This window comes from Pogona vitticeps, chromosome 3 (assembly GCF_051106095.1).
Source record: "Pogona vitticeps strain Pit_001003342236 chromosome 3, PviZW2.1, whole genome shotgun sequence".
In the NCBI taxonomy this organism is placed as follows: domain Eukaryota; kingdom Metazoa; phylum Chordata; class Lepidosauria; order Squamata; family Agamidae; genus Pogona; species Pogona vitticeps.
Genome location: NC_135785.1, coordinates 259,696,031 through 259,720,052, shown reverse-complemented (window position 1 = coordinate 259,720,052; position 24,022 = coordinate 259,696,031). Strand labels below are relative to the sequence as shown.

General features: G+C 44.6%; 1 protein-coding gene across 13 annotated transcripts in view; it reads right to left on the bottom strand.

Annotated features, from left to right (window-relative positions):
• Positions 1-13,604: 13,604 nt before the first annotated feature.
• The window catches only part of TENM4 (teneurin transmembrane protein 4), a 427,285-nt gene continuing 416,867 nt past the window's right edge, over positions 13,605-24,022 (bottom strand). For all 13 annotated transcript variants that reach the window (XM_078390190.1, XM_078390188.1, XM_078390192.1 and 10 more), the window contains one exon: positions 13,605-20,916. In XM_078390190.1, the coding sequence (XP_078246316.1) occupies positions 20,158-20,916 (759 nt within the window). In that variant the 3' untranslated portion in view covers positions 13,605-20,157. The remainder of the gene's footprint in view (positions 20,917-24,022) is intronic.

Here is a 24,022-nt window from a genome sequence, read left to right as displayed (position 1 = left end):
GACCACATATTGACATCAGCAAGACTCGTGATCAAAGAAAAGTGGAGGAATTTGCCCAAGCACTTGAGGAAACCCTTCCAGGCCCGGCTGATGCAAATGCACCTGAATGATGGGAACATTTCAAGAACACTGTTTATAACACCGCCTTGTCCACATTTGGCAAGAAGACCAAAAAGATGGCCGACTGGTTCGAAGCCCATTTGGAGGAGTTGATGCCAGCCATCGAGGATAAGAGGAGAGCTCTAGCAGCATACAAAGCCTGTCCTAGTAAGTACAACTTGCAAGGTCTTCAAGCTGCTCGTAGCCAAGTCCAACAGGCTGCCAGGAGATGTTCCAACGATTATTGGCCTCAGCTCTGCTCTCAGATACAGATAGCAGCAGACACAGGTAACATCAAGGGAATGTATGACGGTATCAAGCAGGCTTTAGGTCCAATACAGAAGAAATCTGGTCCCTTGAAGAATGCTACAGGCGTGATCATACAGGACAGCAGATGGAACGCTGGGTGCAGCACTAGGTAAAGGAAAAGGTTCCCCTTGACAATTTTTGTCCAGTCGTGTTCGACTCTAGGGGGTGGTGCTCATCCCCATTTCCAAGCCATAGAGCCAGCGTTTGTCCAAAGACAATCTTCCGTGGTCACATGGCCAATGCGACTTAGACACGGAACGCTGTTACCTTCCCACCGAAGCGGTCCCTATTTATCTACAGTGGTGCATAACGAGTGCACCGTTTATCGCATAACGAGTGCACTGTTTAACGATGAATCTGCATACTGATGCGGATTTTGCGATCGCTAATGCGATCGCATACCGATGTTTCTTCGCATTGCGAGGGGGAACAGCTGTTCGGCAGTGGCTGGAACACCCAAAATGGCCACCGGAACCACCCAAAATGGCCACCGGAACACCCAAAATGGCCACCGGAACACCCAAAATGGCCACCAGAACCACCCAAAATGGCCGCCGGAACACCCAAAATGGCTGCCGGGACACCCAAAACGGCCGCCGGAACATGGGGAAACATCGCAGAACGGTGAATTTTGGGCCCATTTGGAACATCGTTTAATGCGTTCCAATGGTTTTTTAAAATCTGTATAGCGATGTTTCCCCATAGCGAAGGTTAGTCCGGAACAGATTAACCTCGCTATGCGGGGCACCACTGTACTTGCATTCGCATGCTTTCGAACCGCTAGGTTGGCGGGAGCTGGGACAAGCAACGGGAGCTCACTCCGTCGTGTGGATTCAATCTTACGACTGCTTGGTCTTCTGACCCTGCAGCACAGGCTTCTGCGGCTTAGCCCGCAGCGCCACCACGTCCCTTAGGGGACGTGCAGCACTACTCTGAGCTATATTCCAGAGAGAATGTAGTAACCGAAGAAGCATTAAATAACATTGAGTGCCTGCCTGTCATGGAAGAGTTGGACACTGAACTAACTTTAGCAGAAATAAAAGCGGCCTTGGATTCCTTCACCTCTGGCAAGGCACCTGGAAAGAATAACATCTCTGCTGAAGTGCTGTAAAGAGATCATCACCACCAAGCTGTATGAAATCTTTTGTCTTTGCTGGAGGGAAGGTGGAGTACCACAGGACATGAAGAATGCAAACATTGTCACATTGTATAAGAACAAAGGAGACAGAGGCAATTGCAATAACTACCACAGCATTTCTCTTCTCAGCGTTGTAGGGAAGCTGCTTGCCTGTGTTGTGCTGCACAGACTCCAGGTGCTTCCAGAGAGAGTCTATCCAGAATGTGTGGATTTTGAGCTAATAGATCCACCACAGACATGGTATTTTCCCTCAGACACTTGCAGATGAAATGCAGGGAGCAATGACACTCTTTGTGGCACTCATAGATCTCAGAAAGGCCTTTGATTTGGTTAGCAGAATCCTTCCCAAGATTGGATGTTCACCTCAACTCCTTAACATCATCAGATCCATGAGGGAATGAAAGGCACTGTAGTTTTTGATGGCTCAACATCAGATCCCCTTGACATCCGAAGCGGAGTGAAACAGGACTGTGTCCTCACGCCAACCCTGTTCGGGATCTTTTTTTGTGTCATGCTCAAGCATGCCTTTGGAACTGCAACAGAAGGTGTCTATCTCCGGACTAGATCAGATGGAAAGCTCTTTAATCTCTCTAGATTGAGAGTGAAGACCAAAGTCCAACTGAAATGCATGCGGGACTTCCTCTTTGCAGACGATGCAGCCATTGTTGCCCACTCTGCTGAAGACCTCCAACAACTCATGAATCGCTTTAGCAAGGCTTGACAAGGCTTTTGATTAACAATAACCCTGAAGTCATGGGCCAAGGTGTAGACTCATCTCCCTCTACTACCATCTCCACACAAGGTTGTTAATGAATTTGGGTACCTTGGCTCAATGATCTCTGACACCCTCTCTCTGGATGTCGAGCTGGATAAACGCATTGGCAAAGCCGCTGTCATGTTCTCTATTATTTATTATTATTATTTATTTTATTTATATCCCGCCTATCTAGTCGATAGACCACTGTAGGCGGCTTACAGCAAGAAATGCCACAATAAAAACAATAAAATTACATAAAAACTTTCGACAATTGGGTTAAACATTAGGAAAGAAAAGAGGAGGGGATCAGGAATTAACTAGGGGGGAAGGCCTGCCGAAACATCAATGTTTTTAATTACTTTTTGAAAATACCCAGCGAGGGGCCCGCGCGAATATCAGGGGGAAGGTTGTTCCATAGGCGAGGAGCGACCGCCGAGAAGGCCCGATTTCTTGTCTTTTCCTTCCAGGCCTCCCTCAGCATTAGGCTCCTCAGCCTCGCCTCCTGGCTTGCGCGAGTGACATGGGTAGATCTTGGTGGTAAATGGCGCTCTGCCAAGCATCGAGGCCCTAAACCGTTTAGGGCTTTGTACGTAAGCATCAACACTTCGAAGTCGATGCGGAATCGGATGGGCAGCCAATGCAATGCAGCCAGAGTGGGTGAAATGTGTTGGAATTTTTTCACCCCACTGAGGAGTCTGGCCGCCACGTTCTGCACCACCTGAAGTTTCCGCAGCAGCCTCAAAGGCAGCCCCACGTAGAGCGCATTACAGTAGTCTAATCTTGAGATTACGAGCGCATGCACCAAAGTGGTGAGCGCCCCAACATCGAGATAGGGCCGCAGCTGGGCTACCCGCCTAAGGTGGTAGAAGGCGGTTCGGACCACCAGCGCCACCTGGGATTCCATAGTGAGCGCCGAGTTGAGATGGATCCCCAAGCTGCGGACCCCATCCTCAGCGGGAAGGGTCACTCCCCCAAAAGAGAGGGAGTTTCCCAAGCTCCCGACTGTGGGGGCTCCCACCCTTAGTACCTCCATCTTGTCCGGGTTCAGCCTCAGCCCGTTCTCCTGCATCCATTGCAGTACGGTCCCCAGGCAGCGCTGAAGGGACAGAACGGCATTTCCTGCGGTAGGTGGAAATGAGATGTAGAGCTGAGTATCATCAGCGTACTGATGACACCGAGCTCCACACCCCCTGATGACCCCACCCAGCGGCCTCATATAGATGTTAAACAGCATTGATGATCGACCCCTGTGGAACCCCACAATTGAGATTCCACGGGGCCGAGACGCTCTCCCCAAGCTGCACTCTCTGGGGACGGTCCTCCAAGAAGGAGCGGAGCCAGGCCAGTGCAAGGCCCCCAATTCCCAACTTGGAGAGCCTCCCCAGGAGGATACCGTGGTCAATGGTATCAAAGGCTGCTGAGATGTCAAGGAGGACCAGCAGGGACACGTTGCCCCTGTCGGCCTCTCAGTAGGTCATCGCACAGGGCGACCAATGCCGTTTCTGTGCCGTGGCGCGGCCTGAAGCCTGACTGAAATGGATCCAGGGCATCTGTTTCGTCCAGGTGCGCCTGAAGCTGGTCGGCCACCACCCTCTCCACCACCTTACTTAGGAAAGAAACATTGGCGACGGGCCTATAATTGCCAATTTCGTCCGCTGCCAAACTTGGTTTCTTCCTGATGGGCCTAATGAGTGTCTCCTTGAGAGCAGATGGAAATCTGCCCTCAAGGAAAGACCCATTAATTATTGCAGTGGCCCATTCTGTTGTTGTAGGCCTGGCTGCTTTGATTAGCCAGGCCGGACAGGGGTCAAGGGAGGAGGTGGTGGCACAACAGCGGTCAAGCGCCCTGGCGACAGTATCAGGCGTGACAGGCTGAAAGGAGTCAAAAGTTACCGGGCAAGGTGGAGCGCTGGACATCTCAGCTCGACTCACTGTATTCAAAAAAGGAGACAGGTCCCAGCGGATGGCCTCCACTTTAGATTTAAAAAATGCTGCAAATTGGTCTGGTGTAAGACTAAGGGGAAGCCCATCACCCGGGCCAATTCCGGATAGGTCGCGCACTATATGAAATAATTCTGCCTGCTGGTTGGATGCTTCGCTTATCCGGTTAGCGAAGTATGCTCGACTGGCAGCCTTTACCTTAGCCAGGTAAAGGTTAGTGGCGACCTTAACAGCTATCCAATTGTAATCCGTCGGGTCCTTTCTCCATTTGCACTCTAGCCATCTCCTAACCCGCTTCAACGCCCGGAGGTCCTAGTTAAACCAGGGCACCGGGCGAGCTCTGCGTTGGAGAGGGCGTTTAGGTGCGATCATGTCTACAGCCCTGACCGCAGCGGTGAACCAGCTATCGGTCAGAGCCTCGACAGGAGCGCCAGCCAGGTCAGCCATAGCACCTCTCATGGCATCCTGGAATCCAATCGGATCCAGTAGCCTTCGAGGGCGGACCATAACAATAGGTCCATGCTCCCTGTTGAGGTTACATTTCATTAGGTGATGATCCGACCATGACAGAGGGACCGACTCTAGGTCAGTCACCATCGGACCGCTACTCGCTCTCACAAAGAGAGTATGGCTTAATAGATGGCAGATAGACCAAGACCCAGGTCTATGGAGCCTGTGTCCTGGGCACACTCCTGTCCTGCAGTGAGTCCTGGATCCTTTGTGCACGGCAGGAGAGGAAGCTGAACACCTTCCATATGCATTGCCTCTGACGGATTTTTGGGATCACCTGGCAGGACAAAGTTCCAAACAGAGTAGTCCTAGAATGAGCTGGAATTTTTAGCACGTATACATTACTGAAACAGCGACGTCTACGTTGGCATGGGCATGTCGTGAGAATGGCTGATAATTTCTGGAGTGTCTAAGCATTGTATTTTTAAAGGAATATATTTCTGTGCAAGCTGGCAGCTTAATACTACCAGTTGCTGTATTTTAACTTTGTCGGCGATATAATATTTATATTTATTTTTTAACATGACTGTTTCTTGGTTGGTTCCCTAAGAGACATTTATTGGCAGCTAGACACGACTGGACTGAAAATATCAAGGGGAACCTTGACCTTTACCTTTATTGTAATAAAATTGTATTGATTGCAGGTTTAATCCGGAACAATTCAAATGAGACATTCAATACGTCCTCCTCTGTCCTCTTTTTTGTCTTTCTATGTCCTCCTTTTGGTACCCATGTCTCTGGCAACCCTATCTGAGGCCCAGTTGGTGCCTGGTGCTCTCTGAGGAAAGGCATTTGAGGGGAATGAACGGAAGACGCTGAGCCCAGTCGGGAAAAGAATTAGCTGCTGCTTCCTTAATAACACTACAGATTGCTACCATTTGCCGCTTCACACGAGAGATATGTCAGGCTAAAATCTCCGACGGGTAGCCTTATTTCTCCCCTGCAATGTGTCTTCTGGTACCTTAAAGCCTCACAAATCAACCTCTGCAGGGTCTTGCACGTGCCAAAACCCGATGGATTTTTATCCATACATTCGAGCAGTTGGAAGGAAACAGGGAATTCGGAAGGAAATGAAATGCAAAAAAAACCAAAGAGATCCATGCTGATGTTGACAGTTCCAGTTCATGGAGTGGAGAAATCCTTGCAGTGGTGTGCTGGTTTACAACCTGGACACTAATATTGTCTCCAGCTGGGAGGATTTCTGTCCGCCCTGCCCGCCCCAGTAGCTTTCCTCAGAGCCAGGAAGAACGTCTTCACATCAACCCTCAAAGCGAAAGAAAACATTTTGGGAGGAGTTGGAATGTGATGTGACAAGAACTCTGAAGGGAAAAGACAGGGTAGAAACTCCTCTTCTGTTTCAAAGGCCTCCTGGTTTCCAGAGAGGCCATAGGTGTGTGTCCCTGTGTGATTTTTTTTTCTGCTGGGACTGAGGAAATCAATACAAGTGCTTTGATCAGCTCCTTCAAGAGAAGATGGTTGGACTGAAAAATCACATCCTATTTCTGGCAATAACACGACGTCTGCCAAGAGCGGAAGGCTTGCACGGATGTGACATCCGAAACGTTCATGTTGGTATTATCGCTGTTACGTGCTGTCAAGTTGACTCCGACATATGGCCACCCTGTCAATGACAGATCTCCAAAACGTCCCATCCTCAACAGCCCTCCTCAGCTCTTGAAAACTCAGTCCTGTGGCTTCCTTTAGGGACTTAGTCCATCTCGTATTTGGGTTTCCTCTTTCCCTGCTGCCTTTAGTCTTCCCCAGCATTTTTGTCTTCACCACAGAAGAAATCTATCTTCTCGTGAGGTGCCCAAATTTGGATGGCCACCGCTTCAACATTTTGTCCTCCGGATATAATTTGGGCCTGATTTGCTTTAGAGTTCACTGCTTGGTCTTTCTGGCAATTCACCCCATCAGCCATTCATGCACATGCCTTGGCTTCAGTTCGGAAAGATTCACGAAGTGGGGTAGAAGGGCATGGAAATACAACGTTGTTCGTTATCTTAAATGTGGTCATGACATCCTAGCTTGGACATCCTAGCATAATGAGCTGATTAACACATTTATTATGAAGAAATGTCAAACCAGAGAATGAAAGTAGAAGTACCATGTCTTCTCTAATAATAATCATCACATTTTTCCTCACGATTCCTGAAGTCTGAGCTCAGTTTTCCCCCCATTTTTCTTCTTGCAGAACAGATGGCAATGAAGGTTTCCTGTGGCATTGTCATGGATCTGTAGGGCTTTTGTTTGCCATCAGTAGAAATTGATAGCAAAGAATGATAGTGATGGAAGGAGAATCTCACCAGAAGCCTCTAAGCCTGACAAAATATCATTATTTATGTACTCAAATGGACCAGCAACATACACATATACAACTTAAAACCCACACAAGTCTTCCTTGGATAATATGTGAATTAACTTGCTCAGAGGTACAACTTTGGAACATGGTAATGCTATATAACCTTCTTTTGATCTGCATCTAGATGACCGCTTGGGGTTCGTTATTGCGAACACAACGTGGAGTGGCCAAAACGAGAAATGAAGCAGTCTCGTGCTTTAGGACGCTCGTAAAATACTTTGGGCTTGTCTTATCTGGATTTCTGCCGCCTGTGCCAAGTCAACAGGATGCAATTTATAGTTCTCTAAAGGACAGAAGTTTGATTCAGTAATTATGCAATCGTAAAAGGAACATGTTGCTGGAAAAAGGCTGCACTGCTCCTTATCAAGCCCTGACATTCACGGAATGACCTTGGGCTGCTAGCTTGCATTCTGGGCAGTTTACTTCACAGGGATGCTGGTGTAAGAGTGACACATAGGCTGCCTTGGGCTTACTAGAGGACCCCTATGAAGTTTGGTATGATGCTTTGAGCTGTAGCTGTAGTACAGGGTTATATAGTCATCTCCATGCTGTTGATGGGCAAAGATGGGGTGAGAGGGGGAGGATGTGGGTCTTTGAGTTGGCTTATGCTTCTCCACAAAATTAATGTTGAGATGAAATAGCCCACCCCTAGGTAAAGGTAAAGGTTCCCCTTGACATTGAGTCCAGTCATGTCTGGCTCTATGGCACGGTGCTCATCCCCGTCTCCAAGCCATAGAGCCAGTGTTTTGTCATTAGACAGTTTCTGTGGTCACGTGGCCAGCGCAAATAGATACGGAACGCTGTTACCTTCCCACCGAGGTGGTACCTATTTATCTACTTGCATTTACATGCTTTCGAACTCCTAGGTTGGCAGGAGCTGGGACAAGTGACGGGAGCTCCCTCCATCACGTGGATTCGATCTCATGACGGCTGGTCTTTTCACCTTGCAGCACAGAGGCTTCTGCGGTTTAGCCCACAGCGCCACCACACCCCTTAAAAGCACAATGCCATTTCAAAACATGCATTTTCTTTCTTTGCCACAGAGCCTCTGTTTTCTCCCTTTCTTGTGACCCTTACAGCATCTTATTTCCTGCTGGCTGGCTCAAGGTAATGCAGTGAACTCGTGCAAGATGGATCCCTCGAAAGAAAATGAATAAAATTTCCTACTCAAGAAGCTGTTTCACTTGTTTGGCCAAAGCTGATCCCATTTGATCCCTTCCGGCCTTACACTGGGGATCTTTTGGAGGGGATGATGTAAAACATCCTAGAAGATACAGCAAGACTGGCTTTTCAGTTTAAAGACGGCAATTTCGTATCAGCTGATCATTCTTATTTCTGTGGTTAAAGGTATAAATAAGGGAGGTTATTGTTTCATGTGTTGAAATCTTCTAGGGATTTCTTGTATTTCTGGCATGAGAACCAAGCAATGTGAAAATCTTAAAATTATGTAATGATCTGTATTTGGAATACTATTTTAAACCAGTGCATCCCAAGGACCACATTCCTGTTGGTGTTACTGTATGGTTTGTATAATTTGCCCAGGCTAATTGATGAGATGTCAAGAGCTGCTATGGTTGTGCAGTCAGGCACATGACCATAGCAATGGAACTGAGATAAACCTTGGCACATCATCAGTTAGCCACATTTAGCTGCACCAAGTTATGCAAATCTTACACAAACACCACTGGGATTCCGGTAAAAGGTTTTCAATTTTTGAACCACACTTGCTGACAGAGTCACAGGCTCTCCCTAAAGAATGCACAATGGCTTCATCAGATTTAAGAATCACCATGTAGTTTTTCCTCCTGAAAGTCTTTTGAAATTATTATTATTATTATTATTATTATTATTATTATTATTATTATTATTATTATTATTATTATTATTATTATTATTATTATTATTATTATTATTGTTGTTGTTGTTGTTGTTGTTGTTGTTGTTGTTGTTGTTGTTGTTGTTGTTGTTGTTATTATTATTATTATTATTATTATTATTATTATTATTATTATTATTATTATTATTGGCATGGTGTGTATGGATGTAAACTCTGTCCATTGTATTCTCATTGTATGTCTGTATGTCTCAGAATTCCATGGGCATTCTCATGTCATCCTGCCTGTGGATTAACATAAGAACCTCATAAATGCATCTGGCATCTTGAAGCACCTTCCTTTGAAGCCTGGAGATGATACATCCCCATCATGGCTTGTCACTTGCGAGGACTTTTCCTCCAGGAATCTGTCCCATCCCCTTTTTAAAGGGATCTAGGCCAGATGCCATCACCACATCCTGTGGCAAGGAGTTCCACAGGCTAACAACACACTGGGTCAAGAAATATTTTCTTTTGTCTGTTCTCATTGGAGTCGATGTCCCCTGGTTCTGGTATTGTGTGAGAGGGAAAAGAGCTTCCCCCTGTCCACTTTATATCCACCCCCTGCATCATTTTATGCATCTCCATCATGTCCCCCCTCAGGCACCTTTTCTCTAAAGAGCTCCAAACGCTGTAACCTTTCCTCATCAGGGAGGGGCCCCAGCCCAGTCATCATTGTGGAACTGGAAAAGTTCCTCTTCTGCACCTTTTCCAGTTCCACAATGTCTTTTTTCAGGTGTGGTGACCAGAACTGTACGCAATAGTCCAGGTGCGGCTCTACCAGCATTTTGTACAATGGCATTATAATGTTGGCTGTTTTATTTTCAATCCCCTTTTTAATGATCCCTAGCATGGAATCACTGCCACCACACACTGGGTTGGCCCTTTCATCGAGCTGTCCATCAGCAAACCAAGATCTCTTTCCTGATCCATTACAGACAGCTCAGAACCCATCAGCTGGTAACTAAAGTTTCGATTTTTTGCCTCAATGTGCATTACTATACATTTCCTTATACTGTATTGAAATGCATTTGCTGTTTTGCTGCCCATTCACCCAGCCTGGAGAGATCTTTCTGGAGCCCTTCACAATCCCTTCTGGTCTTCACCACCTGGAAAAGTTTCATGTCATCTGCAAAAGTTGACTGAACTTTTGCCTCTGTATTGAAATGTATACCTATGTTTTCAATTGAGAATGTATACTTTAAAACTATACATATGTGTAATCATATCAGGCATATCGGGGGGGGGAGGGGAACGCGTAGCCTATGTGTAATTATGTAGACATTCCTGTATATACTTCATTTGACGTGTCTTTGTGTAATTTTTTGAGTGTATGAATTTGTAGTCGCACACATTTCTGAAATATATACATGACTTTTTGTGTAATTTCCCTCTCCACAATGCAACACAAACTTTGAAAGTAAAGATTTATGAGACAAGTTGTGCTCCTGTCCATTCCTGTCTCAGGAAATGCAAAAGAAGGCAGTTCTGTATGGAAATGATTTTTCGGTCCCGATGCGTGACTTGTCTTACAAGATGATTTTTGGTGTTCAAAGTTTGTGAGGAAAACCCATCTGTTTCACTTCAGTTACAAATAAAACTTCAGAATCACCATGCGACCCTCAAGTTTGGCTTTATCGTTTTAAAAATGTGTTATCTCTTCTCCCAAGAGATTTCTTTTCGTTTTTCCCATTTTGTCTCCTCAAACCCCCTGTGAGGTAGTTTGGCCTAACAGAATGACAAGCGGAAAGTCACCCATTGAACCTCCAAGCTGAATGAGGTTTCGCATGTGGATCTCCCTGCCCTGGTCTGTCACTTTAACCACTAATCATTGTTTTTCTCTGGTTAACCTATAAAATAATAAAGCTGTCAGAGAACTGTAGAGTTGGAAAGGACCCCCAAGGGAGTCCCATGCCAGTAAAGGAATTCCTCCACTCAAGCATCCCTGACCGATGGCCACCTACCCTTTGCTTAAAAATCTGCAATGACATAGACTTTACCGCCTTCTTAAACTCTTATTTCTACCATTACATGTGTCCTATTAACAGGAACTTCATCCTAATGTTTAGAGCAAAAAATCTTTCTTGCAATTTGCAACCACTGCTTTGGACCTTATTTTGCAGAGACTTAGAAAAATGTTCTCCATCTTCCTCAGGGCAGCCCTTTAAACAGATCACCTTTCCGCCTTCTCTTGTCCAAAACCCCCTCCTTGTAGGGTTTGGTTTCTCCACCATTTGCGCTGAAAAGCCCAAAAGTCTGGTGTGTATCAAAGAGGTAAAACACAACTTCACCAAAATCCTTGAAAATCACTTTTTGCAGTTGAGTGAAATCTTGCTGATGACCATCTACCCTGAATTAAAGGACCTGATTCAATTTGGAATGATGCTGCAAGTCTTCTGAAGAGAAAATTAACAGAGGGACAGGGTGTAACAAAACTGAGAATCGTCTTGATGGACATTACACACCTAACAATGAATTTTTGTATGGGAGAACTATTTTTTTTTAAAAAAAAAATATAGGTAAGTCAGCCCAGTGTACACCTTGTAGACTGAGGTGTATCATTGGCTCCATCTCATGACTGGTTAGGCACCCTACACAGTCTCGAAAGACTATGGTAACGTGCTCTGTATGGAGGACTTGGAACAGCATCTAGTGTGGCTGAGAAGGCCAATTCGAGAGTGACCATCCCTTCCACACTGAAGACAAATCCAACCTGTCCCCTGTCCAGCTCCCTGGTTTTGCTGCTTTTGTGACTTCCTCTTGGCCTCGGCCTGCTGAATAAGGGTCTCTTCAAATTGGGAGAGGCCGTGATGCAACGCCTGCCTCCAGGCTGAACGCTCAGATGTCTAGGTTTCCCAGGTAGACATGGGATTTTTGGATTTTTAAAAATTACAAATCCCACAACTGTCCATTCTGATAGTTTCACCTGACATCCATACACCTACAGACACCAAAATGTGGCTCACTTGGAGAAAAGGCCTATCTGGGAAGGCTTAATGGTGTATGTAGCATAGGGTTACCTCTGCCTTCGTTTCCTCTGAGGAAAAGAAACTCCGAGATTGTAGGTAATGGCTGGTAACATGCTCCTCGTCTACCCCCTTGCCTGGATTCAAGGAAAATATATTCCCAGTCTCAGGAGCCAGCCATTTGGAAATTGTTCCTAGAGAAGGACTCCTTGCAGAATTAGCAGAAGCCTCTGTGCTGCAAGGTCGGAAGACCAGCCGTCGTAAGATTGAATCCATGCAACGGAGTGAGCTCCCGTCGCTTGTCCCAGCTCCTACCAACGTAGCAGTTCAAAAGCATGTAAATGCAAGTAGATAAATAGGGACCACCTCAGTGGGAAGGTCATGGCGTTCTGTGTCTAGTCGCGCTGGCCACATGACCACGGAAACTGTCAACGGACAAACGCTGGCTCTATGGCTTGGAGATGGGGACGAGAACTGTGCCCTAGAGTCGGACATGACTGGACTAAATGTCAAGGGGAACCTTTACCTTTACCAGAGAGTAAGTGGCTTGTCAGCCAAAGCCAGGTGTGGCTACTTGGAAGAAGTTTCAAAAAAGTGTCCCTAGTGGGTAGTGCTGGAATGAAATGCTCTGAAGAAGGAAGGTACAGTCCATCTGAAAATCTTACGCCCAGTCACAGGCTAGCCTTTCTTGGCTGGACTTTGTAATTCTAAAAAGAGATTTCATAAGTATAATTCCAATGAGACTTGGTTTATTATGCTGATCTGTCTTCTTTACACTCACTCTACAAACTGGGGTTTCTTCTTTGTCCCTGTCTTTATCCGGTAGTCATGTCAGTGGGTTCTGACACGATAAAGAAAATAACTTGCTACAAACTGTGAAAAATAGCACGGCCAGAATGGGAGATTTTTACCATGGAAATGTTGATTCCCTTGGGTAAAAATAAACTAAATGATCTTTGCTACAGCATCATTCTAAGGAGGACTTCCTGAAGTGCTCAAAGATGTCTGTCATAGTGCAAGTTGTTCTAACATCCTGCAAATGAGCCAATTAGCTTTTGCCATTGGTTAATAGGAAAGCAAACATGGGCTTGATTTGTAAGCCTGATAACTCAAGTCATGTGGCTGTCAAGTATTGAGTTGCCGGAGAATCAACATGCTATCAGATTCTGAATGTGGAGCTTGTATTTCACATCATTTGAGAGAAAACTGAGAGAGAGAGAGAGTCAACAAAGCAACGCACAGTTATCTTATACCACAGGCGATGTGGAATGCCCCTTAGGTTACATGGGCATGCTTTGTTGTAACATCTACTTGTAGTAGCTGAATTTAGATTCAGACTCGCCATTTTAGAGATTCTAGGACTAAATAAAAATCGGAAACAGTATCTACATCATTAAAACCGCTTGCATTATCAATACATCAACTCTAACCTTTTACTTAAATCTCTGTTAGACTGTGGTCTTAAGAGGTAACTAGAACATTGCAAAACTCAACTTGTAGTTCTTTCAAAAGTGTTGTCCAGACGAGTGAGGCTGGTTTAAATAAAATGTTGGTAGGCTCCCGTAGGCCCAGTTGTAAATTATTCATCTAAATTTGGAGACCTTCTAAACAAATCTGTTTACTTTGAGCCATCAACAACGTTCCCACTCTTTTTTTAAACACAAAATATTCTTTTTATTTGTCACCGAAGGCTACACACGGTCACTTCTCTTCTGAGATTTTTTTTCCATTTTGATTTTTGTTTTCTAGAAGGTATCTATAGCTACACGTATTTACAGGCTCGCCTTATTTACACAGTCAAGAATACAGTGTTAGAAACACAAAGTGTCGAGAGGGAAACAAAAAGAAATCTTTAAAAAATCAGTTCCAGACATCAGGAAATTACACAGTAATGAGAACAAAATCTGTGGTGCTGGGATTACACGTGTGGCTTTGATATAAAGTCCTTCTCAAACTGGTACCTGCGTTTAGAAGTTTTCCCGTTATACAAAGCATATTTTTCATTGTTTATTATAGAAAAGAAGTGTCTGATTATTTCCACAAGTAACTTAACTCTAATCCTTTCCTTGATTCGTTGTAAAAACAGAAGAAGTTTGCTAGTTTTACCCTGTACATTTGTAATTTCAGGGGGCTCCTTTGCAAAATTCGTAACTTCAGAGACCATTCAGTTTGATGGCATACACAACTTTTTTTAAAACCTCACATTCCCAGAATCCCTCAGCCAACGTAGCCACGGCCTTCCCGATTCTGATTTGGTTTCGAAGCTGTTTGGCACCGTGTCGTCAATAGTACACAAACACTACATGTTTGTGGGGTGGAAGAATTTAATTAGATATTTCCAATGATTAAAGTTTCAGAATAAGTTCTTGGACAAATTGTTATACTTGCCCCTCCCTTGACTCCTGTGCACTGTCTAGGAAAGGTATGTTGCAATTCAGTCCCAGTGAAATGAACGGGACTTGGCCATACCCATTAATTTCATTGCATTTAAAGGGATTTAATTTTGCCGGTGTCTCCTAGAGACTCTACTGCTAGGAGGCTACAGTACTAAGGCTATTGGCAAGATTGTTTCACATCTGTCACAGGACCAATTGAAGGAAGAGATTTGGAGGAATGAGATTCTAGTTATATGTCTTCTATGGGTGTCAAACATCTGGGTTGTGTTATAATGGCTGCCCTGCATTACCATTTCCCTCTCCCACAAAATCTCCCTTTCTATTTTTCCCCCCTTGGAATACACCTTCCATTTCTGTATCCTCTGGTTTTCACGAGAAAAATCATGAGTTATATGCAGAAAACCAGGAACCACCCAAAATCAGACAAGAAGTGGTTGGCTGGCTACAACAAAAATAAGCATGCTAATTTAGCATATCTCGTTTCTATGTGCAAACTTTTTATAGGTACGTTTTTCCCTGCTTTGTTTTTGTTTTACTTTGGCGTCGCCCCATCCAGTGATCCTCATCCGAGACCCTGCATGTGTAAATGTGTCACCCTTTTCTGGTACCATGCTACCAGAAAATAAGCTGAAACAGGTATTTAATGGGGTGCTCTTATTTTCTAGCAACCCATGTGCATCAATGTGTAGCGTGAGGTTACACACATACAGAAAAGCAGTGTAAGTTTTACTTTACTTAGGAAGTACTTGTCTTGCTCCATTTCAGTTCATTCAGTAACAGAGAATTTCCAAAAAAAAACCCAAACCCATTTTTTTTGCAATCACAGAAAATGCTATTTAAATGTATTCTAAAAGTTAACCACTCTTTGAAATGTCTCCCCTTGATTATTCCAGATTTTGAGCTTTGAATGAGTATGTGTGTGGGAGGAGTGTCTTAATTATTTTTTAATACATTTGAAAGCTAAACCAAAGAAAGGAACAATGGGGAAAAAAGGTCTTAAAAACAAGGCAGTTGTAACACTTTTTAGAAAACAATCAGGTTAATTTAGATGCAAGACATTCCAAATCAAACATTATCACACGGAGCTAGTTCTTGGAAGGGATACCTTTTTTTCCATTATAAAGCCTGTTGATACTTAAAGAATACTGGGAAGCAATGGTATTATACTGTAGACATCTATCTGGAAGCAAATCTCATTGAATGCAGTACAGTTTAGTTCTAAGTAGGTGCCTGCCGGATCATACTTTTGCAACAACCTGCAAGGCACCAATAACAGGTGTCTTATATTAGACCACTTTTGATTCAGATCACATCCTAGGGAACCTGAGGACTGCTTAGGAGCTTCTTGACTTTCTCCAGTGAGAAGCCTCTGTTGAAGCCAATTTTCTCACCACCTTTTACTGCCAAGCCACAGAGTGTTCAGATGTGCTCAAGTACGAACTCATTTCCTTTGTAGCAACAGTGAAGACCCACCAGATCGGAACAGAATCCTGCATGAGCTGAGACTCTGCTTTGGAATGGAGCATGGACCCAGAATTGTGTGTAACGCCTGAGATTCCCAACATACAAGCAGTTTGAAGTGTGCATGGGAGCATTCCTGCATGTCAGTGTCTCACCGAGAGGCTGGGTACTACACTGCATCGCAATTCAATGTGTTTCCTTGGGAACTTTTAAAAAACAAGGTGTGTACCCATCCATGATGGCACCAACATATGACATGGAATAGAATACTCTTCTACCTTACACCGACAACCAGTTTTAATTCAGCTTCCTGTTATATTTACATGTTGCACTTCCTTCAAGAAGCTCAGGATCAGAAGCTAAGATTTCCTGGCTGTCTCTCATCCAGAGACTGGCTAGTAATTTATTAGAACTTATGAATAGTTATATCTGTAACTGCATGAAGAAATGTGATTTGAGATGCCACAAAAGTCTGTTTGTAATCGAAATGCTAAGAAATGTATACACATTCTTTGTCTTTAAAAAAAAAGAGAGCGAGAGAGATAAAGGTGGCTAAGGAAAAATCACAACTGCAGAATTTTAGTATGTAGGATTTGCCAGACACAATTTGCTTCTTTAGAAAACTTTGCATGAAAATGTTATTCCCTACAAACCTAAGGCTGTATGTAGGTGGCTCCGATGGCTGCAGGTAAAGCAGGATGCAAATTGTGTATATTTCATCAGGAATGACGATTTCATTCTAATGTTTTGCAAAAGGCCAGCTCCCACATTTTCAGGAATCTGGAGCACTAGACCTCTGTAGGTCTACATCATAATGACAAACTAATAATACTACTATAGCATGCTTTAAGATGGAAGAAGGGGTGCTATCCTGGTCCAGTCCAAAGAACCTGGAATAGCAGAGGAGTTTATCCAGAAGAATGCTGGAAGCTACCTTTCTTGTGATGGCAGAAAGGGGGTGGGGATAGATAGCGCCAATGAAATGTATTCACGCAGCAGGCAGTTTTGCTTCCTGGCTGGTCAACAAAAACTTCCAAACACCAGCCAAAATCCTGGTCCATAAATTATACCTGGATAAGAGTCATGCCATCATTGGTAGGGAGATTGTAGGTAACTGAAACAGTTCCTGTTTTGAATCCCTGAATCACCTGCAGTCAGTCTCATTGCATGCGGGTTTGGCAAGCCCTGGGATGGAAGGAGGAGTCTTTAATCACTGGCAATCTCCGCTCATCCCTGTCATGTGCTGTCAAATCTTTCCAACATCTGCTCCATTTGTATCTTTTGGCTTAAGATTAGAAGAACCCTAACAGAGCATCCAAGGTAAAGTTATTTAAGGAGTGGCTTTACTGGTTTCATACCACCAGTGAGCTTTCATGGCTGAGCAGGGATTCAAACCCCTTGAGTCCTTAGTCTATCACTCTATCCACTACACTACACTGGGTATCACCTTTATGGGTGTAATCTATGGGACAGGGTTTGAGCTGTCTTCCCTACACTTAGGAAAGCTTGAGCGTAAGGAAGCATGCCACAGCTAACATTCCAGCCTGTCTTTGGAACTATTCAGCTTCATGTTGAATCCATGTGGATATTTTGAATTCGAAATAGGTGTTTTTGTGTGTGTTTTTAAAACCCTGGAGGACATTTTGACCCATCATTTGTAAACAATGATCTCTTCACAAGGCTGTGTTAAATTCCACGTAAAACAGTTTATCCTGTAAGGGTTGTGAAATGCAATGTGAAACTATGGTATTAGAGAGGGTTGAGGCAGGATTTTCACTTGGAAGAGGTGAACTCCTGTATCTTTCACAATATGGTTTTTATATCTGCTTTACACAGTACTGTTTCCCTGGTCTCTGCTCCTTCAGCTCACCAGCGGCCAAGTTCCATAGATTTCTATTCCATTCTGCTATTTCTGGCCACAAATTTCCAGTCGTTTGGAAGCCTCAGTCCTGCAAGAAGAATATATCGCACCAAAGAAACAGATACAGGCCAATCCACTTAAGACTATTTGATCGGTTCTAGGTTTCCATGGTACAGAATCGGGTGGCATTAAATGTGGGATTTATTTGCACAGATTGGCCAAAATCCTACTGTGTTTTTACACGGGCCTAACACAATCAGCAAATTTCAAACAACCTAAGTGGTTGGTATAGGCATTGGCAGTTGAGTGCCGAATCACTTGGCTTGCCATGCAACAGCAGAGGACTATGCGGACTTCTTAATTTACGCCAACTTGCCGTCAAGACTTACACTTGGTTGTGTTATGCTGGTGCATGTAACTTACAGGTCGCCCAAGGCTAGGCATAATGTATTTGGACACGTGAAGCCACCCTCTCTTTAATCAGCAGTGGACAGAACATGCATTTCCGTGCCTAACGCGCCATGTTCAATTGCTTAAATTGCCGATTACAGGACGGCATAAACACCAAAGAAAGACCTCCCCCAAGAATGGAGGCTAAGTACAAAGAGCAACGGTAGGGCTCCATATATGGCCAAACAGAGGTCTGCAGACATTGTGGAGTGTCTGCTGACAGTTCTGGATTGCTTTCAAAGCAACCACTGAAGCTACGCATCGAGACAGGGCTGGTAAGAAGTGCCTCCTTCTCTATGGAGAAAAAGATAAACGGAGGGATCTTAGGAAGAAAAACATGGAAGGGATTCTGGTTAAGCAAAGGCCCCATGGAGCTGTCCTACTTCTCCCTTGTTGCTGCTCTAATCAAATTTGGTACAGTGGTGCCTCGCTAGACAGTTACCCCGCATGACAGTTTTTTTCGCTAGACATTGACTTTTTGCGATTGCTACAGCGATTCGCAAAACAGTGATTCCTATGGGGGAATTTCGCTGGACAACGTTTGGTCCCTGCTTTGCAAACCAATTTTCGCTAGACGACGATTTGCTTTTCGCTAGACAATGATTTCGCTAAACAGCGATTTCAGTGGAAGAGATTATCATCATCTAGCGAGGCACCACTGTACCCCCCTTTTGCTGGGGACGGTCTGTGGTCCAGATTGCAGGGGCTTACCACTTAATAGCAGGGTGAGCCCCGCACCCACCCCACTGCTCTAACCATGGGTTGGTGATCCCCTCTCCTGAAGCTGCATTAAAATGAAAACGGAAAGCACAGAGAGACTCTCTGTATGTTTCCCACATCGACATCTAGTTTGGTTTTCATCGCTTTTGGGAGGAACCGAAAACCTTTCACCGACCGGTGAGCCCTGCAGTTGGAACACTGCCTCCTCAGCTTCTAAGAAAAGACGTCCCCATCTTTGAAAGAGGATTGTTAAGACACTTGACCTGGTGTACAGAAATACTATATATTTAAGGAGAGTTTACCATTGACAAATATACATCAGCGGCGCTTCCCATCCATCGCCGTGTGCAAGAAAAGTTAATTCTAGTAGAGTGTGAATCCTTCCCTACCCGCCCCCACCCCAATCCCAATAGCTGTTATGGGGCGTTTCAAACTTAAAAAAGGAAAGAAGGAGATTTGCACCGATACGTACTCTGCCGCGCGCACACAAACACAAAAATCAAACTGGTGAACAAAATAGCCTATTGTAGTAAAAAAGACTCGTTTAAAAAAAATAAAAAAAGATTATTCCATCTCCAGAAAGGGAAAGATTCATTATCTTGCAAGTCTATAAGATGCAGCTATGTTGCCTCGTTCGGCTACCTCTGAGCCTCAAGATTGCCCAGAAAGAATGGAAAATGAAAACAACCTGCAAGTTCTCCTTTAGAGGTTCATACTTATGTAGAAGGATCACATTAAGAAGGTTTTGAACAGTCTCCAGCTGCTTCTTCATTTTTTTTCCTTTGTTTTCTGTGCGCACCATAAAATGCTGTGAGCTTCCTTTTCCCTCTGCTCATGATTGGAAATCCTTTCTTCTCCCATTTTCCAACCCAAGTAGAAAGGGTTAGCATGAACCTAATACCGAGATCCTGTCCCCGTCGCATTCAAAAGCCTATAGAGTGACCTAAACAATTCTCCTTTTCTTTTCTTTTCTTTTTTCCTGAATGTTTAAAGGCTTAAAAAAGGACACAGGATTTCACCGCGCTTACGCAAGGGTGAAATACACTTTCTGATCTCAGGAGAGGCGAGAGGCCGACTGTAACAGGTGAAAAAAAGCCAATCTAAAAAAAATTAAAATAAAATAAAAGGGATGTGGCATGAGTTACAGTGCAACTGTATGACCACTCCACCCCACTTTTGTTCACTATCATTTCTGTTCTTTTCTCTCTCTCTCTCTCTCTTTAAAAAAAGGGATTTGAGTACAACACAGTCTGGTACGCGGCCACAAAAAGAGTAGCTGTCTTTGGCAAGAAGTCAACGCGCCGACCCGCCCTGTCACCTTCTGCCCATCTCACTCTGTCTCATAAAGTGGATGTTGTTGGCGTTGTCCGAGAGTTCTGGATACTGCTCCACTGAGATCACAAAATAGCCATCGTAGCCCTGAACCTGCCCTGTGTTTAGCAACTGCTGCTTCTCCCCTTCTGTCCAGAAGCGGGCGCCCTCCTCCCCGTCCCGCAGTCTCTGCTGCTCACGCGCCCAGGCCTGGCCCACCGCCCGTTGCCTGGCGAGTTCCAGCACGCGGGTCTTCTCCTCGTCCAAGCTGATCCCGTACCGGGTGTTGAGACACAGCGCTCCGTACTGGAGCTGGATGTCTGTGTATCGTTTAGTCCTTCCGTTGAGCACGGTGTTGATCTGGGAAACGGTGACGTTGACCCCGTTTTCCAAGGTTCTCCTCCCACCGCTGAGGCCCAGGATGGACAAGTCGCCGTCTGAAGGGCCTTGCTTGACAAAATAGTGTGTGTCCACGCCCTCGATGGTGAAGTGCAAGTTCTCCAGGTGGTGCGCGTTGTTCAGTATGGCTGCAATCCTCCGGCCGTCCTCGTTAGCTGTGCTGATAATGTCAGTGGCGACCCTTCCGTCCTTCATGGCAAACTTGACCCCCTTGCCAATGACCGAGCCGCCAGAAGCAAAATTAAGGTTCTCCTTGACTTCATGACATCCGGCAATGCTGGAGCTGTAGATCTGCTCGAAGCGCTCCAAAGTGACGAAAGCCTTCAGTTGTTTCTGGACTTCACACTGCACTCCCAAGATCGACTGAACCACGGCAGAGAGAGAGAAAAAAACGCACAGTGTTAATAGCAGATACACACGGAACGATAAAACAGTAATCACAGGTTTCCATAGACGATTTATTTGTTCTCTTTTCTGATAGCAGAACTTGAAGTAGGATATTCGTATTTGTATCCCAGGGGATACGAATACAAATAGCAGCACTGCAGGTGTCACAGAGGCCCATTCGCTCCCCCCCCAGAACTAGCTGGTCCACTTACCGGTCACTATGCAGAGCTGGGGTTCTTTGCAGTCATCACTGCACCAATAGTGGAAGGTCCTACTGGGCTCTTCCTCCTACTCCCCACGCAGCCAACCACTCCTCAGCAGAACGAGAAGACTCCCCATCCCGCCTCCTCGCCGGACTGGTCAGCTGCCCAGGGAGGCGGGGAAGAGCTCCGTCGGACTCCTTCTGTGGTTGGCGTGAGGATGGCAATGAAGGACTCCAGTGTTGCACAACAACTGGAATGTGGAACGGCCAATTCCGGTGGGGGGCGATGGGGGATGGAATGGACCTCATATGAATATCAATAGCCCATCTCTTAGGAGAACCTACAGATATATCTAAGATATTCTCCAGCTCAGCAGATGCCATCTTTATCTAAAAAAACAAACTAAACATGATGCAGGGAGGTCCATGATGAGGATGACTTACACATTACACATGGGCACTTTGTATTTGCAAACCACTTTCCATCTGCCTCCATGCCACAGTGGTTGGCTGGGGGGGGGGAGGCGGAGAAGGGCTGTACAGGCTGTTTCCATGATTGGCGCAATGATCACAATGATGGAGCCGAGCATTGTGCAAAGCCCAGTAAGCGGCCCAGTCGGTTCTGGGGGGTGGGATTGGGGAAAGAAATATGAAGTGCCCATGTCTACTAGCCATATTTGTCTACTAGCCATATTTGTATGATGCATGTTTTTCCATGTTGGAGGGACAGCAGGTTTTTGGGAAGATACCCTGTTTCCCCAAAAATAAGACCTAACCTGAAAATAAGCCCTAGTATGATTTTTCAGGATGCTCGTATAAGTCCTACCCCCAAAATAAGCCCCAGTTAAATGAAACATCATCCTCCACCATTGTGCAATAGAAGACATGCCTGTATTTGAATAAATGTAAATTGTTGCACATGAAAATAATATAAATCATCCCCTGAAAATAAGCCCCAATGCATTTTTATAGCAAAAATTAATATTAAGACCCTGTCTTATTTTCAGGAAAACGCAGTAGATACGTTTCAACCAAGAAATTAATGGAAAATATTAACTGACACACGAAGTAGCCCTGATCAAAATTGGAATTTTAGTCATGGACTTGGCTTTTCATATTTGCTTTGGCTCTAAATGAACAACACAAGCCAACGTGTTTTCTGCAAGACTTAAAATGTGATACTCCTGAAGTACTCCTAGCCTCACCGCCAACGGCTTCTTCAAGTACTCTAAAATGTTATCACGGGCATCCACACAATCGTAATTAAAAAAACTTCTTCGTTATCTTGAAATAACTCCCGTGCCTTTGAAAAGCCGCTTAATTTTAAGATCTAACGACCTTAAACACACCCTTTTAATAATAAAGCAATGCATTTGGGAAGAGTGCTCTCTTCGGGCGAAGAAAAACAAGTTGTGGACGATGCGGCGGTGAAAAATAAAAAGAAACGGACGCAGACAGATTATGCAGAGTTCAAAGAGACAGAGTATCCTGCCTTTGAAATTTGCTATCCATTCTGTTTCATCTTCCATCATGCATTCCCCCCCCCCTTATTCAACGTTGGATGAGGGAAGAGGAGAAATAGGAAATGCCATTTGAGTGCAGATGATGGGCTTCTGATAATACCAAAGCTTTCAGCAAACTGTTAAGATAGAGAGGACTGCCAGAAAATCAGAAGTAATGTAGATAGAAAGGGGTGAACTCATGTGGTCTAGGAGATAAAAATGTCGAACTTAAACCTTGGGTTTTTAAAGCTAGCCCTGGATTTAGAGCTGTTCTGTCTGATGCAAAGCATTTTCTTTTAGGAAATGACTAGCAACCCATGTCTAGGTTGCCAAATGGAAATGCCACGAGGGATGAGCTATGATTAAGTATGGTAAGTAACCAAATAAATAAATTTAAAAATGTAAATTTTGCCCTTAGAACGCTCTGGAAAAGGAATCAAGCCTTCTTTCTATTTGTATTTCCGATTCAAGGCTGGAATAGATGCCCATATCTGTATATGGGCATCTATTCCTTGTTGGACTGGAGAATTCATCTCCTACAATACAGAGCACATTCTGCATCCTTGGAATGAATAGCTGCGATGCAGGAGGGTTCAGTAAAAACATCACCCCTCACTATCGAGTGATGGGAGAAGTCTTTTCACAATCTGCTTTGGAGTTTTGTCCAGAAGGAACATTTTTTTCACCAAAGGAACAGAACCAGTTTTTCTTTTAAACCATATTTTGTCTCTGGTCTTAAAAGACCTGGAGGACAGGGGAAACATTTGCGAAGGCTATGTCCTGTTCCTTTTTACTGAGTAAATACCACAGTACCCCATGCTGGAAAGGGAGCCAGAAGGGTATTTCAGTAATGGATCTTACTACAGTCACCTGGGGATACTCAACGAGGAGGTGAAAACAAAATAAAAATAAAGACACAAATGTGGTGGCACTTTAAAGATGAACTTCTGTATTTTTTTTAATGCGAGCTTTTGTGGACAAGTCCACTTCATCAGACATCAACAAGGAGGGTTGCTTCACCTCTGCTGTGTGAAATCTTGAACGTCTCAGAGAAGGCAACGTAAGAGTTTGTAAATGTTACTTTTCGGGTCTGCAATTTCCAGAACCCGTCAAAGGACCCAGTTCCCAGAATCTGGACACCAACCTACAGAATCTCCCAGGATTCAACCTCCCTTCTGGTGTCTGGAAGCTACACTCCCAAAAAGAGTATCTTCTTTCAGCTCTCATCTAGAGCCTGTGAAAAAAGCAATGTCACAGCAGGGGTGCTGTGTGCTTGGATGCAATTATGGATGGGCTCCGAAGAAGGTGATTAATGACTACTTCCTCCCCAGTCCCCCATCTCTGAATGCAAGAATCTTCTAAAAATAAGAAGCGATGA